At 37.5% G+C, this 21,127-nt stretch overlaps 1 protein-coding gene and 1 long non-coding RNA gene across 3 annotated transcripts in view; one reads left to right on the forward strand and one right to left on the reverse strand.

The window, feature by feature from the left end:
- Positions 1-21,127, reverse strand: part of LOC135968203 (uncharacterized) — a 433,495-nt gene that overhangs the window by 245,606 nt on the left and 166,762 nt on the right. The window lies entirely within an intron of this gene.
- LOC102144127 (Gilles de la Tourette syndrome chromosome region, candidate 1) lies at positions 381-20,283 on the forward strand. Its single transcript, XM_045377970.2, is given in 6 exon segments — positions 381-447; positions 3,987-4,004; positions 4,089-4,105; positions 7,600-7,704; positions 7,706-7,776; positions 20,118-20,283. Coding segments are annotated over 6 exon segments (408 nt in total). The 3' UTR covers positions 20,248-20,283.

The raw sequence follows: 21,127 nt of genomic DNA on the forward strand, positions 1-21,127 counted from the left end.
TGTTACTCTTAGAATCAAGACCAGACTGCTTCCGGGGTCTACACCACTTTCTGTGGTTTTGTCCCCAGCTAGTTTACATCACATGCCCCTCCTCTTCCTTTCTCCATCATATTTCACATTTGCCATTTACTTTTTTTTTTTTCAGCCTTCCTTTACTTTTACCCTATCATGCTCCCTCACCCCATAAAGCTTTTGTACATTCTGCGTCTCCTTCCTGGAGCATTTTACATCCCTCTGCATCTAGGTCTCTGCCTGAGCTCAGGTTCCCTAAAAAGACTGGTCTGAGGCAATGACTAAAAAGGCTCCTATTTTGTTTAAGGAAGTGCAAACTCATGGCAAGAAGGTGAGGAAAACAGCTTCGGAGGGGAGGATGAGAAGCAATGCAAAGTGACATATACCATCCTGGCCACAGCTTCCCAAGTTGGGTCCTTTGCTGGGTGCATCGCTGTGGCCATGAGGGACATCTCAGAGAGGCTGCAGAGGTAAGCAAGATCTCTTTCCTGAAACAGTTTGTTCACCAGAAAAAGGGAGAAGAGGAAATGAATCTTCCTAGCTCTTTCAAAGTCTTTTTTCCTCATTACTCAATTTTCCCTGCACAGGAGGTTAATTCACTTAGTTTCAGATCGTGACTTCCAGCCTTATTATTTGGGGAGCCAGGCTACAAACCATAGTAAATTATTTTATCCAAACCTGAAGTAATGGGGAAAACATTTTTTAAAAAAAAAAGAGACTCGGGTGCATGGCGGGTTAGACTGGCTGTAGGTGGCAGCCAAGGGGAAAGCCTGGCCTTCTGAGGTGGAGGCTGGTCACCTTTAGCCAGGAGCGCAGGTCAGCCGAGGCTGTGGCCTAATCAGAGGATACAGTGGAGCATTAAGTCAATGGTGATGCACTCTTAGAATGTGGCTACACCCCTCGTAACCACAATAACGGCATTTACAACCATTCTAAGGACACAGAAAACTTGTTCGTAGTATTAAGAAAAAAATGGCATATAAAACTGTGTATAAAGTATGTTTCAATTATAATCTTTAATTCTGTTAGAATTCTTTTTTCCCAAGAGTATGCATTAACTTTACAGTTTTCTTTTTAAAAAAAAAAAAAAAAAGGAAGAAAACAGTATCACAAGAAGAAGGGTCAACAGATTCCACAGTAATGACTCAGGAAAGTGCAAGCATTGCAGTGATCAGAACACCCAGGCTGGCAAGAAGCCAAAGCAGTAGGGAACAGGGAGGGGCACAGTCCCAAAGCAATGTTAGGAGGCTCTGACCACTTTCTGAAGAACCCTGTATCTCCAAGACCTTCGCTTCTCCATCTGTAAATTTCAAACAAGATCTTCATTTGGGTATGAAGAGAAAGTGAGGACATGCATCTGAAAGCTGACTCAGAGACTCTGACGCCCTTCCTACATTTCCTAACTGCTGCCACATGGAAAAATGTCCTATGTCACTTTCCCTCACAGAGACTATGGCCTTTTACAAATTTATCTTTTTTTCTGAAACTTCTCTGTAACTAACTTTATTTGACAATGCAGTACTAAATAATAGATGTGAAGCTTTTCACATCTGTACTGGAAAAAAACAGGTTACAAAATAAATGCCTCCAGCTATCATTACAACTGAACAGCAGAGAATATTTCAAAATATTTTGAAAAAAGATTGTTACGAAAAATTCGCACTTCAACAGTGGTTTTTCTTTTAGTGTTGGGATGTTTCTGCACTTTCCAAATTTTCTACAACCACCATAAATTTCTCATATTTCAAGAAGTATCTATTCTTCTATTGTCCATAATGAAATGATCTATCAATTTAAGATATATTTTTAAATGATGATGGGCAATACTAATAGCATGAGGTGGCTCTGGCATTCTCATAATATTAGAAAAAATATCCAGTCTATTTGGGAAACAATTAAGTCTACTTGGGAAACAATTGGAAAAGTGCTTATCACTTTTAAATGATTACATTCATTGGTGCAGTAAATTTTTGTTTCTGTTGTTTGTTTTTTTGTTGTTTTTTTTTAAACAGACTCTCACTTTGTCGCCCAGGGTGGAGTGCAATGGCACAATTTCAGCTCACTGCAACCTCCACATCCTGGGTTCAAGCCACTCTCATGCCTCAGCCTCCCAGGTAGCTGGGACTACAGGCATGTGCCATCAAGTACAGCTAATTTTTGTATTTTTAGTAGAGACAGGGTTTTCCCATGTTGGCCAGGCTGGTCTCGAACTCCTGGCTTCAAGTAATCTGCCCGCCTTGGCCTCCAAAAGTGCTAGGATTACAGGCCTGGCCTGGTGCAGTAATATACCCCCCAAAATTCTCCCCCCAGAATAATTTTAAATGTTGGTAAAATTTCATGCACAGAGAAATGTGGATTGCCATACCTTACATGATCTTGAAAAATAAAATTATATAAATGTGCCCAAATTGTATAATATAAACGATTACATGAATATATCCTTATTGTGACCATCATAAAGCCATTCAAAATTAAATTTATAGAAAAACTTTAACTTTTAATCTTGGAAATGTTTAAATATATGCAAAATACAGAGAACAGTATAATAAATTCCATAATTTCCATCACCTAAGTTCAACAATTATCAACACAGTACCAAACTTACTTCATTCATACTCCTACTTACTTTGCCCCTCTCAAGTACATATTTTGAAGCAAAATCCTGACATATTATTACATCTCTAAATTCCTCAGCATGGGTGCTTCCAAGATAAAAACTTTCAGAATATGACATTATTATCACACACAAAAATTAATAATTCTTAACATAATGAAATATCTAGTCAGCATTACAAATAATTATCATTTTTCTCTATGACAGAGGAATTTCAATTCTTCTAACGACATGGGAAATGCATAGAAGGGGAAATGCCAGACACAAAACTGTATATACAACATTATTTAAATACACACAAACAAGTGTGGAGAGAGATTATACACGGGCCTTCTACAATTGAATATCTGTCACTTCAGCTGTCCACGAGCCCTCTTGTCTTCTCACATTTCTGATCTGGCACATGTCCTACCTGGAGTCCCAACCCTCTGAGTTTATATGTTAGTAGGTGAACATGAGTGGCCACTCAGGGGGTGAACCAAGCCCATCTTCCAGCATGTGCCTTCCAGATGAGTTTTGCTGTTCTCAAAATCATTGTATGTGTACTTTATGGAAAAATATATATGTAGATTTGGGGATTTCCAAAATCTTTGTAAAATTTTCTTCTCAAGTGTCACAGACCTAGTGCAGCAAAATGTTTAATAAAGTTAATCTTCTGTTAAAGAGATAATGCTTTCCAATTTATTTATCAAATGCTTATTTTTTCTTCTATTTAAAAAATCAGAGCCAACATATTATTGCCACACTAAATTGTGAATCAAACTAGCCAATGCTTGCCAGTCACCTACTATCATACCTGCAGCACAGAGAACACACTAGAAATAGAGGTAATTATGGGGCCATGTTTTATGTTTATCCCTGAAGATTAAAAAAACGAATATATGGCACTAGCTTTCCATCTAAGAGAAACAGATTGAATAGATTTTATCTATCTTCCCTACTTTACCACATATCTGAGCATTACTTTTTACGCATATCAAACTATATGATTTAATGATAAGCCACGTATAAACAACCTGTTTTCTTTTTAACCAAGCCTTTGTACTCCTTGCCTATATAGTTTTGAGCTTAACCCTCTTAAATCGTCCATGTTTCTCAACTACTAAGTTTCTCAAATACTAATGGTATTATTTCACCATTCCATATAACATCCAACAAGGTAATCTCTGATATTATATGTATGTTCAAAATTGAATTAAAAGGCAAGTATAAGTAAAGAAAATTAGTAATGAGTGACTAGATACCTTTTTAAGCCATAATCCAGGTTTCTCCAACATGAACCTAAATGATAGATGTGTTGTCTGCAAATAATTATTTTAGATGAAGATATTCTAAAGACCTATATTTAACATGTATCTAGCTATAATATGCACTATTAGTGAATATAACATGAAAGACAGCTTAGATTTTGAGTTTGAATTTTTAAAAAATCTATTATTAAAAGAGAAGGAAGAAATCAAAGGTCGTGTCCCAGCCTTTGTTCTCCCTGTATGAGAGAGCACTTCCCATGAACCAGACTTCCCTTCAGCGCCTTATGACTCAATAGTGACTGTGAAGGACATCACTATCTATTCAATATACTATTTTTGGATCATGAAGCAAGTAGGGTATGCTGTCGAATATAATTCAGAAAACGCTAGTGGTTTGTAAATACGACTTTTCAAAATAGTACAAAATAAGTATATTCTTAACAGTGCTTGTCAAGAGGAAAAAGAAATTACCAGCCTGCTGTCTTTAGAAAGCATGTGTGTCATTAATAATTTAATAAAAGACAGCTCTAAAGAGGGAGGTTTCACAATGACTCTCAATAGATGATGTGCTTATATGCACAAAGGTGCTGTGTGTGTGTGTGTGTGTATGTGTGCGAGCACACGTGTGTGTTGTAGCAGGAGAGGAAAAGGGGTATTTAGCAGAATCATTTGGAGATATTTCAAAATATACCTTCCTTCTTTCAATTAGGGCCTCATCTAACAAAGGTTTATCAAGTGTCCATCAGGTACAGACAGCTTTTAGTATGTGCAACACCCCTATCCTTTAATATCACCCCTTCAACAAGACACACATTCGTGGATGTGCTGGCTCTGTCTCTGGAGGTGAGAGATAGTGTATGCTGTGCTTAATCTGTTTACCTCTACAAAAGTCTTCCTTATCTTTAACTAATTAAAGACTCTTCCATATAATACCCAAAGAAGCAATCTATTATCGCATCTATTTTCGAGCTATGAAACAACAAAGTGAGACACCAAAAATTTGAGAAATTCTCCAAGATTACACAGCTAGCCATTAGTAAAGGTAAGATTTGAGCTCCAAAGAGATGAGAATGCATGCCATGGACAGGCAGATGACCCTGGGGGAGAGAGAAAAAGGAAGCTGTCAGGACTGAGCCAAGCATGGCCAGTTCCTCCTTCTCACCAGTCAGGGAAGGGACATGCCTCCTTCTCCTGGAGGAATGTCCAGGATGAGGGGCAGAGTAAAGCGGAAGTGTTACCCAAATACAAGTCCCTCCAGAGGGAAACACGAGCCCATGTTTTAAGATTCTCCCTAAAAGCAAATACTTGTTCTGAGGGGAAACAAGTGCCTGGATGAGCACTAGAGCAGTGTGAGAAGCAAGGTTCAGTTTGTGGATTCTTCTTGAAAGACGGAATGCATACTTTCTCTAGCCTCCCTGTTTAATCATGCCTTATTATGCCAAGTTTACATGACACTTAAGATAGAGAAAACTTCAGAAATCCAAATTAACACACTTAGCACAGCCTATCTAAGGAAGAAAATTCAGTGTGTCCACGTGGCTGAGCTCTCAGCTCCTTTCTATTGATTGTACACAGTGCACACATCATCTCTCCATCTCTCTCCTCACGCCAGTGCACAGCAAAACACGCTGGCTCTCCCCCATGGGACTGTCACAGCCATGTCAAGTTTATCCTCCTCAAGACTGCTTTTAAAACCCCAGTGTGTGCGCGCGTGTGTATGTTCTACTCTGCACACATCATTACCTCCTTCTTGTTTTCTTCTTCCTAATTTCCTTTTTTTTTTTTTTTTTTTTTTTTTTTTTGAGAGAAAGTCTCACTGTGTCACCCAGGCTGGAGTGCAGTGGCACAATCTCAGCTCACTGCAACCTCCACCTCCTGGGTTCAAGCGATTCTTCTGCCACGGTCTCCCAAGTATCTGGGATTACAGATGCACACCACCACACCTGGCTAATTTTTGTATTTTAGTAGAGATGGGGTTCCGCCATGTTGGCCAGGCTGGTCTCCAACTCCTGACCTCGAGTGATCCACCCGCCTCAGCCTCCCAAAGTGCTGGGATTACAGGCGTGAGCCACCATGCCCCGGCCTCCTCTTTAATTATTATCAGAATTTCCTACAGCGAATTTCACACTACAAATCTGTTTTCTTCTCCTTAAAAAATGTGCAAATAGGCCTGTTCAGAGATTCAAAGAAAATTGAAATCTTCCACAGAGGTTAATAAAACAGTTGTTATAACATATAAAAAGGATGGAGATTATCCATTGATTTTGCATAATATCCATGGCAGTTAGCTCAAGAATTCTGGAATTGGCTTCTCAATTACTTTCAGGCTAATACTGAAGCCTAAAAAGAAGAAAAAAATTAAAACCTTAACAAATCAGAAAATTAATAGATTAATAAAATTTAAAAATAAATTAAAATTTCATTTATTTAAAAAATAAAATTTAAAAATTAAAACCTTAATAAAAAGTTGTCCTCCAACTAAGAAAAAGCTCCAGGAGTCCCAATGACCCCACTCACTCACTCCCATTAAGGTAATCTCCATAAAGTGCACTGAATGAGTGACTTAAATGAAAAATAGTAATAATTCCACAATTACAAAATAATAGAAATTGTATGCAAATTTTTGTAGGCTCTTTTCCCAGAGCTAAACTGAGCCTCTGTCTAAACCCTATTGGTTTTCTCCTCCCCTGAGACAATGTACAACGTCACAGCATGAATCCAGCAGGGTGCAGGACATCACATACGGAGATCGTTGCTTCTGAAGGGTTTTCAGGTGCACAAAGACAGGCTGCAGGTGGTGCAGTAAACTTCAGAAATGCATGAGAGTATCATGCATCCTGATTCAACCATCCCATCTGTATATATTTAAAAAATGGGATCCTTGCGGAGCATAAATTGATTCGTTTCTATGCTGATTCTTATTTTCTCAATGGCCTACGGGCATATGCAAATATTTTTAGCTAGGTCAGTATCACACGCATACACACCACACACGGCAGACAAAAACTGCCACCTACCAACCTTCTTTAAATAAACAAATTCGACAAGTCAAAACCAAAGACCGTCAAGGAAAATAAATGTGTTGTTATAATTAGGTGATGCTTTTGTAATTCTATTTGGATATTTTCCACAAATTGCAAGTAGGTTAAATCCCCCAGTAAGATCTACATTTCTCCCAAATGTATGATTCACAGGTGTAGCTGCAGCCTAAGGGAGAGGGCATCTTGCTGGTGCAGCCAGTCCCCAGGAGGTCTGCATCCACCCTGTGCCAGGTCTCACTCCACTCCATTCCAAGAAATCCCCAGCCAACCTGAGAAAGAATCACATAGCCTCTTTTCTGAGAAAATAATGAGCCAAACAATTAAATTAGAGGACAGCAAATTTCTCTTCATTTCATTGCAATCTGAATGTGAATTATCAAGTTGTCTAATATGTTAAAGTGTTCATGTTTGCATCCCTGTGTTATCTCCATTGATTTTACTCTTGTCATTGGTATAATCATTGCAGGACTGAGCCAAAACTTCTGGAAAAAAGCAGAAGATTAAGTATGGATCTCCTCTAAATTTTTGTTTACATATCATATTTTTTTTTAAAAAAAAAAGCACATTCATCAATACAAAATTTTGTAACTAAACATTACAAAATAAATAGTAAACATGGACTACTTTCAACTAGAACTATATTAATGCAACTCAGTTCACAGTCCCCATTTTACTTTGTCAGATCAGAAAAACTCATCAAAATGGAGACCTGCAAATAAGAGGAGGAAGAGGAAGGAGAGAGAACACAGAAATCTTCCAAGTGGCTTCAGTGACAGGAGGGGAGGAGCCAGTCACTACCTGCCATTTGCATGTTTTTGTTCCTCTTGTGTATTTCTCCTATTTATGTACATGTGTGCAGGTATGTATTAGCTATACCAGAATTTAATTTTCTTTTTTTTTTTTTTTTGGAGACGGTGTCTTGCTCTGTCCCCCAGGCTGGAGTGCAGTGTTGTGATCTCAGCTCACTGCAAGCTCTGCCTGCCGGTTCACGCCATTCTCCTGCCTCAGCCTCCCAAGTAGCTGGGACTACAGGCATCCGCCACCACGCCTGGCTAATTTTTTGTATTTTTAGTAGAGATGGGGTTTCACCGTGTTAGCCAGGATAGTCTCGATCTCCTGACCTTGTGATCTGCCCGCCTCGGCCTCCAGAATTTAATTTTCTATATATAATCCACACATCCCACAAAAGGTTTGAAATACGTGCCATTCACATTAAAGAATGTACATACGTCACTCCCAAAAGCTGAGAACTTTCTAAACACACAATAAAAGGGTACCTAGATGTAGAAGTTACCCAAAACGTGGTCACCAATGATTGGACAGTAAGAATCAAAGTAGCTCAGCAAAGAGGGTTTATTTCTAGCCACAGTGCTCCAGAAGGCATAACAGAGAAAAGGGGGCTGAGAGGACCCTGACGTGATGTTAGGATAGGTGAAGAAATGTGTAGAAAGAAGACAAATGCCAAATAGTTGAAAGACAGGAAAAAAAGAAGTACATGATTCAAACATTTCAATGTGGTCACCATTATTTTCACTACTTCTACTACTATTTATATTATTTATGTACATTAAGGACCTGTATTGAAACACATTCAAGGCAAAAACTGAAAGCAACAAATGAAAACATTAGTGTGATTGGAGCAAATGGTTTGTGGAAGGAGTGCTAACCAAAAATAAGGCTAAAAATAAAAACTGGACCCAAACTTTGGAGATTTGGAAATCCAAAATAATAATGTGTTTAGATTTTAACCTATAGGTAACAGGAGTAAAAGTTTTTATGCTGTAACCTATGTAAAAGAGATGTTTCTGAAGTATTCAATTGGTAGTGATGTTAGGAGGAATAAAACTGGGAAAAGGAGACAACTTCGATCACATAAATGAGGTGTGTTCATTCCAGTGCAAGACAAATAACATTTTTATGAAATTCTCTACTTCGGTTTTGAAAAAGACAAATGGATGTTGACAAATCAAGGCATAAAACAAAGTCGGAGGCATCAGGGTCAGAAATATGTCTGTGGTATTTCTTTTAGTCAAACAGTTCAGAGGCAGGGCCGTGTTTAATAATTAAACATTTGTTCTCAATGCACTCTATTGTGTCACTCCAGAATATCCAGGAAGCAAAAAAGTTGATTGTAGGTCACCCAATTTCAATTGGAAGAGAATTTTGACCAATGAAGTAAGCACGCAAGTAACTTCTCCCAAAATATTGCAGAGTAGCTAGAGTCATTGTTGCGAGTGCAGCTGAGAGCTATGATGGGCACACCCTGTGGTGGCAGGTGTTTGTCCTGCATGCTGCTGCACATCAGGATTCCAAATCACACACTTGGGAGGGAACTGACACCTTATCCTGAAATGACAACGCCAGCATGGCCAAGGTTTCTCTTGCATGGCTATGACCCAGAAGGCACAACTGGTCAGACACAAAGCTGAGCTTTCTGCTAGGGTCAGTCAGACAAGGAAACACTGTTTTATTCCATGCTGCTCAGGGCCTCAGAGAGCCTCACATTTACCCAGCTTTGCCTAACACCTCCCATTCTCCAAAATGATCTGGCAACACTCCCACTCATATCCCAGCCATGGCGTCATCCCCACTTCCATCTGACTATATCCCTTCAGGTATTAGAAAGGAAACAACCTATTTATTTTTAATTAATTATGAAAAATACTTAATTTGTTATTTACACCATCATCTCATTACATGAAGGACTTGAGCCAGATTTCAGAGATATGTATGAGAAAATGGGACAATAAATAAGTTGGAAATTTGAAGAAAAAAATATGAAGGAAGGAAAATAAGATGATAGAAATAGAAGTCATAAAAAGATGATATTATAATATAAAGTATATGTTGAAATTCCACTGAGTAGGGCTCACTGGAAGAGACTGGTTGTTAAAGCTTTAGAAACAAGTAAATGTGAGATTGGTTGATAAGTCTATGGACCTGTATTCGCTGCAGGTCATTGGAAGAACTGAATTGAAAGTAAAACATGAGTCAGTAAAATGCCCAGAATAGAAAGAGATAAGTAGTTAAGATAAATGAGAAAAAGTAAGCAGAGCTTGCTATTGTGATTGTAGAGAAAGAGGAATCATGATGCTCTGCATTCTTGTGGGGTCAGGGACCCAGCAGAAACAGCTCTGCCACAATTCACAAAGCAGGTGGGATGAAGTGGAATTTGAAATTTTACGAAGATGTCTATGGCTACCTTGTCCAGGTCACAGGTTAGGAATTTAAGTCTAAAATTTTGCAAATTTCTCTCTGAGCCTCTTGGCAACCAAAACACAGTAAAGAGGAAAATCACGAAACTGCAGCAGCATTTCACAAACTGGTATCTGCTTAATGCTGTTCTGCCAGATCATAATTGAAATGTCCCACATACCACACACATGATGTAAGAAATATTAGCAAATTCAGGATTTAAATAAAGTTAATGTTTGTTTCTTCTTAACTGTTCAACCACACAGAGCCGTTAATGTGATGATTACCATATAAGGGGTCAGAAAGCTTTTTCCATGTGCCACTTACCAGTCTGCTTAGAAAAAGACTGCAGAACACAGTTTGGGGAGTAATGACTTAAAAAACTAATGATGGAAAACCCTCAAAAAACTGTGTCTAGAAGAAATATACCTCAACAAAATAAAAGTTATATATGACAGCTAGTATCATACTGGATGGAGGAAAACTGAAAACTTTTTCTCTAGTATCTGGAACATGACAAGAACGCCCACTTTCACCACTGTTATTCAACATAGTACTAGAAATCCTAGCTAGACTAATCAGACAAGAGAAAGAAATAAAGTGCATCCAAACTGGAAAGGAAGAAGCCAAATTATCCTTATTTGCAGATGATATAATCTCGTATTTGGAAAAACCTAAAGACTCCACCAAAAACCTATTAGAATTTATTCACAAATTCAGTAAAGTTGCAGTATACAAAGTCAACATACAAAAATCAATAGCATTTCTCTATGCCAACAGTGAACAATATGAAAAAGAAATCAAGAAAGTAATCCCATTTATGATAGCTACAAATAAAATAAAATACCTAGGCATGAATTTAACCAAATAGGTGAAAGATCTCTGCAATGAAAACTATAAAACATTAATGCAAGAAATTGAAAAGGACACACAAATATATGGAAAGATATTCCATGTTCATGGATTGGAAGAATCAATATTGTTAAAATATCCATACTATCCCAAAAATCTACAGATTAAATGCAATTCCTATCAAAATACCAATGATATTCTTCACAGCAATAGGAAAACTAATCTTAAAATTTATATGGAACCCCAGAAGACCCAGAATAGCCAAAGCCAACCTGAGCAAAAATAACAACACTAGAGAAATCACACTAACTGACTTCAAATTATATTACAGAGTTATGATAACCAAAACAGCATGGTACTGGTATAAAAACAGACACATACATCAATGGAACAAAATAGAGAACCTTGAAGGAAATCCATACCTTTACAATGAACTCATTTTTGACAAGGGAGCCAAGAATATACATTGGGGAAATAGTCTCTCCAATAAATAGTGCTAGGAAAATTGGATATTCATATGCAGAAGAATGAAACTAGATCCCTATCTCTATCCATATACAAAAATCAAACCAAAATCCATTAAGTACTTAAATCTAATACTTCAAACTATGAAACTACTACAAGAAAACATTGGGGAAACTCTCCAGGATTGGTCTGGACAAAGATTTCTTGAGTAATACCCTACAGGCATAAGCAACCAAAGCAAAAATGAACAAATAGGATCACATCAAGTTAAAAAGCTTCTACAGTAGCAAATGAAATAATCAACAAAGTGAAGAGACAGCCCAGAGTATGAGAGAAAAATATTTGCAAACTATTCATCTGACAAGGAATAACCAGAATATATGAGAAGCTCAAATAACTCAATAGGAAAAAATTCAATAATCCAATTTTAAAATGGACAAAGATCTGAATACACATTTCTCAAAAGACATACAAATGGAAAACAGGTCTATGAAAAGGCACTCAACATCACTGATCACCAGAGAAATGCAAATCAAAACTACAATGGGATATCATCTCAACCCAGTTAAAATGGCTTTTATTCAAAACACAGTAAATAACCAATGCTGGTGAGGATATAGAGAAAAGGGAACCCTTGTACACTGCTGATGGTAATATAAATTATTACAAGTACCTCAAAAAACGAAAAATAGAACTACTACAGCAATTCCACTGCTAGGTATATACCCAAAAGAAAGGAAATCAGTATATCTAAAAGATATCTGCCCTCCCATGTTTACTGCAGCACTATTCCCAATAGCCAACATTTGGAATCAACCTAAGTATCCATCAATGGATGAATGGATCAAGAAAATGTGGTACATATACACAATGGAGTATGATTCAGTCATTTAAAAAAATGAGATCCTGTCATTTGCAACCACATAGATGGAACTGGAAGTCATTATGTTAAATAAAATAAGCTGGGCACAGAAAGACAAACTGCACGTTCTCACTCATTTGTGGGAGCTAAAAATTAAAACAATTGAACTCGTGGAGATAGAAAGCAGAATAATGGTTAACAGAGGCTGGGAAGGGTGATGGGGATGGGATTGGAAGTGGGGATGGTTAATGGGTACAAAAGTATGATAGAATGATTAAAATCTAGTATTTGATAGCACAACAGGGTCTCAAGTCAATAATTTTTGTACATTTTTAAATAACTAAATGTGCATAATTGGAATGTTTATAACACAAAGACATGATAAATGCTTTCAGTGATGTACACCCCATTTGCCTTGATATGAATATTATATATTGGATGCCTGTATTAAAATATCTCATGTAGGCCAAGCATGGTGACTAACTTCTGGTTTCCTAGCACTTTAGGAGGAAAGGCAGGAGGATCACTTGAGGCTAGGAGTTTCAGACCAGTCTGGGCAACATGGCAAGACCCCCATCTCTACACTTTTTTTTAAATTAACCAGGCATAGTTATCTGTAGTCCCAGCAACTTGAGAGGCTGGGGCAGAAGGATTCCTTGAGCCTGAAAGGTCACTATCCTGCTGTGAGCCAGGATAGCGCCACTGCACTTCAGCTGCGTGACAGAGTAAGACCTTGTCAATAAATATATATTATATATAATGTATCCCATAAATATGTACACCTACTATGAACCCATAAAAAATAAAATTTAAAAAGATGAACAGTCAAAAGGAAAAGAAATGTTCAGGAAAAGTTTAGTTTTCCTTAGGTATCAATAATTAGGAAACACAGCATTCTTTCATAAAAAGAATTGGGCAACACACTTTCCATAGGGAATATGTTCCAAGTCCCTCAGTGAATGAGTAAAACCTTGGATAACACTGAACTCTTTACATACTGTATTTTTTTTCAATACAATAAACAAGACAGCTACTAAGTGACTAACAGGGGGAGGTAATATCTACAGTGTGGATATACTGAACAAAAGGATGACTCATGCCCCGGGTGGGATGGAGCAGGACAGCATATTTCACCACACTACCAAAAACAGCAGGGAATTTTAAAATGTATGAATTATTTCTGCAATTTTCTATTTAATATTGTTGGACCTCAGTTGGCCTCGGGAAGCTGAAACCACAAAATGCGAAAGTGCAGATGAGAAGGGAGGACTACATTTAGGCTGGGAGCCCCCATGAAGGTCACTCTGTGAATGTGGAGCACAAAATCCATGACCTCGACCTTACAAAAAAATGTCCTAATATCATTTCTCTGACAACATCCCTTGACATGGTCATATGCATAAAACTGAAGAAAATGTGTACATGTAGTTTAAAAAAAAAAAAAAAAAGCGTGGTCGCAGTGGCTCATGCCTGTAATCTCAGCACGTTGGGAGGCCTAGGAGGGTGGATCACCTGAGGTCAGGAGTTTGAGACCAGCCTGGCCAACATGGTGAAATCTCATCTCTACTAAAAATACAAAAATTAGCTGGGTGTAGTGGCAGGCACCTGTAATCCCAGCTACTGGGGAGGCCAAGGCATGAGAATTGCTTGAACCCAGTAGGCAGAGGTTGCAGTGAGTCGAGATTGCACCACTGTACTCCAGCTGGGGGATAGAGTGAGACTCTTGTCTCAAAAAAAAAAAAATATATAGGCCAAAATTATTGTCTGATTCTCTAAACATGTGGTTTTCTAGTGGTCTAACTTGATCCCAGAGTTCTAAAATTTAGAACAATAAGAAGAATAGATTATCACATGTACTTCAAGTAATCTTGAAGAAATGTTCTAGCCTGATATCTATGCTAAGATATCCTACAGCTAAAAGTTAAAGCTCTTTGGAAAGTATTTGCAGATAATCTACACCACAAATTAAAGACAGATTGATTTATTTGTGCACAAAGAAAAAGACTCAGATTTTAATCCCTTAATAAAAGTTATAGATTTATGCTTTAATAGAAAGCTCTGAAACTTGTCCATCAGGTAGGTAAAGGAAAGGTTGGAGAAAAGGTCAAGTATCTTAACAGCAATATCAAATCCACTCAAACAAAAAGTCTCAAAGTTTTACATTATAGAGCTTATAAATAAGTATTTTATACTAGAGAATTTTTAAAGCAGGTGTTATAAAATGCCCATTTAAAACTTCTTTCCAGATTGCAAAGAACATCTAATTTTAATGAAGGTAACTTCTTGGTGTACCTCCAAGATAAATTGAATACAAAATGTAATCCCAAGTAACTAAATGAGTTAACCTGCTAGATAGGATTTTAGTGATAAGCCAATTATATTTAGAGAATGCCTGCCAAAAAATAATGACTAGATTTTCAGAAAAATTGATCTTGAGCCATTCTTACCGATGCAACTTTGAGAGCAGGGCCACATGCCTACTGAGGAACGGCCAGTTTTTGACAGTCACACCTTGTTGTCAGCACCAGAAGAGTCTCCCTTTTTATTCTCATGTCAATAAAGCATCCAGCATTCAGAACAGCGTCATATCATTGAGAAATAAGATAAAAATAGAACCCTAATATGGTTCTATTTGCCCCTTTTAAAACTGCTCTTATCAAAGAGAGAGTTCTTACTCAGCTAGACATGTGTGGAGGCTTCTATCTGAGCCTAAAGAGTTGACCACGGCCCAGAGTGGCAGCTGTTATGAGCTCTTACACCCAAGCTCATTCTTCCCTGGTGCAGAGTCAAAGACTTACCCACCATCTGCAGGGAACAGTCCTATCTGTCTTACATTATTCTCACACTTTGTGTGTTGTCTAGTGTCAATATTGGTGTTCCTACTTAACAGGGAGCCTATGCTAAGCTGCAGCCAATGGCTACAATCAGTCCACATGAGCTCCCTGCCTACCTCAGCAGAGATGATCATGAAACTATGCCCATTCCTCTCAGCTTCACATGAGATGGAGGAGCATCAGTCACTTCTTCTGAGTGAGCATAACCAATGTCCCCATTCTGCTGCAATTGTCAGAGCCTTTAGGTCTCATTCTCTGATTCAGGGCCCCTGCTATTATTACACCAGGAATCAAAGAGTGACCAGAAAAACAACCAAAGGTATATTTTGTTTTTAACAAAATAAGAATAAAATTATGTAGCAAAAGACAACATACAATGATGTTAGCACTCAGAAATGGGTTTTTTTGCAAGCTGATACTCTGAAATATGTCCTGAGGCTTGTCTTGGATAAGATCTACAAACTGGTCTCTGGCCAAGTTGCTGTGAATCATTGTAGGAGACACTGAGGTCTAGGTTCTAATCTTGCTATAACTCCTCTGCAAAAGCAGCCTATCACACAGTGCTCTTGCATTCTTTGAGCTTCTGAAACAAGTGAAAAGGAGCCACTGATGTACTAATACTTTCTAGGGAGTGAATTGCCACCCCCAACATGCTATCTTCCTTCTTATTCATCAGTGCCTTCTGTACAAACTAAGCCAATGATAAATCCACATATGTTGAGCTCCTGTCAAATTCAAAGTGTTCTGTCGAGGAAGATGGATAAGCCATTCGTCCCACACCCAGGAAGCTAAAAGGCAATATTGGGGTAATACATTTTATATATATATTATATATATATAAAATATATACACACACAGTATGTATGTTATATATAATTATGTATTTATATATATTTTTCATATAAAATATGTTTATTTTTTCATATAAATATATAACTATATATTTTATAATGTATATATAATATATATTATGTACTATATATTACCCTATATATATGATATATAAATATATAGGTTTTAGATTCAGTCTTGGGCTTAAATCTAGGCTTCATCACATGCTGCCTTGGTCAGTTTGCTTAACCTTCCATACTTTAGTATAAAAGGTGTTCGGCACAGTGTTTCGCCCAAAGTAACTCCTTAACAAACTGTAATTATTATCTATAATATATCCAGAAAGTAAGGGGACTTTGAGGATCATTGTTGGCTTAATATACACCAGTAATTCTTGTAGACACATATTTTATACATTGACTCCTTGGTAAGTCTACTTAGGCTGTAGGTGTGTGTGTGTGTGTGCGCGCATGCACGCATGTGTGTGTGTAGTCATCCCTTGGAATCTGGCAAAATTCCCATAACTTATAAATATTATAGCAGAACTGGGTTTAAACCCTGACTCTATCTGGCCCAAAGCCAGATACCACCACAGAACACTGGTGCTACAGTCTGAAGCTACCCTGTCCCAATGTGGGAGCCACTAGCCAATATGGCTATTTAAATTTAAATTCTAATTAGTTAAATTAAAAATCAAGTTCCTCAGTTGCACTGGCCACACTTCCATGGCTTATGGCCACAGTGTTGGATAACAGAGATATTAGAACATAGCTATCAGCACTGAAAATTCCACTGGATAGCACCAATCTAGATAAAAGGATGAACACAATAAACATTTTTTATAGGCCAGAAAAATGATGGTGTCTGTTAAGTTAAAGCAATGATAGGCTGGGCGCGGTGGCTCAAGCCTGTAATCCCAGCACTTTGGGAGGCCGAGGCGGGTGGATCACGAGGTCAGGAGATCGAGACTATCCTGGCTAACACGGTGAAACCCCGTCTCTACTAAAAATATAAAAAACTAGCCGGGCGTGGTGGCGGGCGCCTGTAGTCTCAGCTACTTGGGAGGCTGAGGCGGGAGAATGGCGTGAACCCGGGAGGCGGAGCTTGCAGTGAGCCGAGATCACGCCACTGCACTCCAGCCTGGGAGACACAGCGAGACTCCGTCTCAAAAAAAAAAAAAAAAAAAGCAATGATAGAATGAAGGCAGTGATCATTCTGTATCCCTGAGTGGGTTGTGATAGTTATAATGAGCATAACTAAATAAGACTCTCACCTTCACCGTTAGGTCTCTAGTACGCTGGAGTTAGGAAGCAACTAAGTTCCTAGAAGTTGCTGTTATCTGTCTGGTTAATATGCTTTCATCAAGCTCAGAGAAGGGTTCTGTTAATGTAAGTTTGTCTCCATTTATTTAGCCAACTGTTACCAGTAAAGTAAAATTGTGTGGAACAGTCAAACAAGGTGTTAGGAATATCACTGCATACACATGCCAGTATCAACTCCTTTGCAAGTTTATTTAAGCTGTTAGCTCTTTTCTTTGGTGCTCAGTTAGATACTTGTTTGGGCTTTTTCTACTTAAAACAATAGTAGAAATGACCAAGTGTTTGAATTAGCCTCCTTTTCAAGAGTTCAGTTTAACCAGCTTAAAAAAAAAAAAAAAAATACTTGTAGAATAGAATTTTCATTTCATTTTTATTCATTTGCTTAATCAATAAATATTTGGAAAAAAATAAATATTTGCTTATCACCTACTCTGTATCTATCTGCTGCTGAGCTGGATGCTAAGGATGAAAAAATTAACCAAAATAAACAGGGCCCCTAATGCCACGGCATTTAGAGTTTTCAGTCTTCTCTTACCATAGAATATTTAGACTTTACTACAAAAGATAAAAAAATATATAGGAAATAATTTGACTTACATAACTTAGCAAATGATGACACATCCCAAGTATGACAAATTAATCACCACTGGAATATAAATTCTTGTTCACCATTCTTTCTCTTCCTTACTATGCCACTGTCTTATACTACAAGCCCTGTAAATATTACATTTATTCTCAGAGAAAATTTAGATATAAAGTGCTTAATTTTTTTTTCATGGATTGGAAGAAAAAAGTACAACAAAAAAAAACACAATTGTTGTTTCAAGTTTATACACTACGTAGAGATCCTAGAAATAGATATCCTGCCTGGCAAAGAAAACCAGAACTGGACAGAGGTTAAGGTTAAAGTTGTGAACACAGATTCTATTCAGGAACAATTGCAAAGGAGAAAGAAAACCAGGCTCAATTTCAAATATAGCATGGACAAGTGGGGATTTATAGCCAAGGAGGAGGGTGAGGTCAGTGGATGGAAAATTACTGAGAGGAAACATCAGATATAATGGGAATTCTGGCTAAACCGACCTCATAGGATTCTTGGTGAAGGTGGGCCAGAATGATCACATACCAAAGGTTATGGGGATGAAAAATTTGATTGTAAAACCACATTCAGATCTTTGAAAGTCTGCTTTCTATGTCACTATATTTAAATTATAAATGCAAGTGAGTTGTTGGCAATGCAGCATCCGAAAGCTGAGTTAACTAGCCAGGAAGACTCTACAAGTAAGAATCCTTTCATTTTATCGAATTTGGCCAAGAAGAATTCTTAAAAAGGTGAGCCTACAAAAGCCAGTGTGATTGAACATTGTCTCATGGTCTATGCAGTCAATTTGCATCTTCCTTATGGCCTGAAGACAAGTGGCCATGAGCAGTGAGCATTTTTTACTGGAGTCTAAGAACCCATACTGTTTCTAAATGCAATCTAATGGAAAATTCCACTGGGAAAGAAAAATCACAAGTCAACCTAAACCAGTAAGATAATATTAAAAGACCAGAGAATGGACAATAACAGTAACTTCATTTTTGTGTAACACTTATCTCTATCATGAAAAAGCAAATTGTCTTAGTATTGCCTAAAACACTTGGAAGACTAAGGACATGCTAAGGAAGAACTAGTCCTGTTAAGAACATTCAGAACAGAAGCTGCCAATCTTAATAGCAACTGTTCTTTTCAAAAACTGTATATTCAACGTTCTGTGTATTTTGACTTTGGTTAGAAGAGGTAATAAGAAGATGACTGTCTATTTAAATATGAAATAAAGTAATGCAACAATTGTGCATTTCTTTCTTTCCCAGGACCTCACACAATCACTTCAAATGCTGCCATCAAAAAGGAGAACATTTTGGTATAGGAAGAAGATTGATTTGTAAAGAAAGATCAGGGTGCGGTTTGCAAGAGATACAGGTTCTACATTTGTTTTTCTATGTGAAAAATACAACAGTTATGTTGCATTGACTATAGATGACAAGACAACTAAAAGAGACCCACCAGATTTCTCTTCATAGGTCTAATTTTACCCTCAATTTTTCCTTTTCCAAATATGAAACTTAAATTTTTGTCTTCTTCCTTTAAACATTCTTGGTCATGCATTAGTGGTTTCCAGTCAATACTTTTCCTCCTTAATTTCAAGTTCATCAAGTTTTAAATTGATTTTGAAAACCTTTTTCCATCAAATAAATGTTTTAAACTCTTTCTGGCCAATTAACTTTCTTTGCTCCCAAATAGTTCTTACTAGGGTAGCCCTTCTTATTCATCTAATCATCCTGTCATCATAAAACTCTAGTATTATTTTCTAACAGTTGAGTACAATGCATATTCCTTCCCCCAAAGAATTCACAATTGACTTTAAGAGGTAAATGATATACACATGTTATGGTAAATAACAATACAAATCAGTAAATTACACATTCACCAGAGACCTTTTAAGGATGGTGTTTACTGTACAGCTGAGGTAATCAAAAAAGTCTATTTTTAGAAAAAGTGAACTTAATCGGGTTCTAAACAAAGGAAAGACTAGAGAGGGAAGACATTCGATACAAAATAAATGGAGATCACAAGCAGAAATAACATGCACATGTTATATTTCAGAAGACAGTGACAAGCCAATTTGGCTATATAGAAAGGTTTACAAAACTTTCTTAATCACTGAGTTTTACTGGCCTTCTTTCTAGAACATTCAGGACTGATAATAACTTCCCCTCAGTGATGTAAGTACATTCATGTAAAAAAAATTAGACCCAGAGAAAATGTTCATTGTTTCTAAACAATATTTCTATATTTCAGGATCTTCAAAATCCAGGTAAGAAACACAGTGAGGAACTCATCCACAGCAAGCTTGGCCCCATCCATCAGTCCCAACGAAGAGCGACAAATCGGGATAGAAAGACATCACTACCGTCTCTATTGTCAGTGATATTATGGGCTGATGAATAAAAATAACTGCTTTACAGTGTTCTACAGTGTTCTGTAGCGATTTCATCTACTCCTTTCATTCTTGCAATGACCCAAATTTAAGTGTCGTGTTTAAACCTAAGTTAGGCATACATTAATACCTCTATTTTACTAACAAAAAAAATCCGAGGTTAAGTGATTTATCCTTGGTTGCCTTCCTGTCAATGGCAGAACCACACTTTTTAAACCTGGTCTTTGGAAACCACAAGTGCTCTGCCACCAGTGCCCCAAAGATCAGCAAAGATCCTAGAACTGCTTAGTAGTAGCCGATGAAGTCACAAGTTTCTTTTCTTCAGATTCTTCCCTAAATGACGTCACTCATGGCTATAATGCAGAGCTAAGTTAATCATCCCAATCAACTGCACAGCCAATTAAATAAAAATATTAGAATGTCGTACTTGACTGTTCTATAATCCATGCCGTCACTATGCACTTCTGCCTGGTCAATTACATGCCTCACTCATAACGTCACTCACAAGAGGCTGGATTGCCACAATTCCTCACCATTGCAGGGAGATGAAACTTTTCCTGATTTTTAATCAGTAGGTTGTTTTTAATAAGAGTACCTGAAGATATAAATGTAAATATACTTCTACCTAGAAACATGTTCCATTATGATCTTGTACACACACAAAAGACCTCACTTTGTTGCACATTTCTTCCATTAGCTGTCCAATACACTACATTTACAGAAATAGTGGTTAGGGAACCACTCAAGTTGCCGCTACTTTGCAAAATGATTAAACAATCTCAGGTTTTGGAAAGACGTACCCAGCATACGTTAGATCTCCTCTTATTTGAGTGCTTTCCTCGTGGTCCACGCAGCAAGGTCAACTCTCCAC

Source organism: Macaca fascicularis, chromosome 18 (genome assembly GCF_037993035.2).
Source record: "Macaca fascicularis isolate 582-1 chromosome 18, T2T-MFA8v1.1".
NCBI classification, from domain to species: Eukaryota; Metazoa; Chordata; class Mammalia; order Primates; family Cercopithecidae; genus Macaca; species Macaca fascicularis.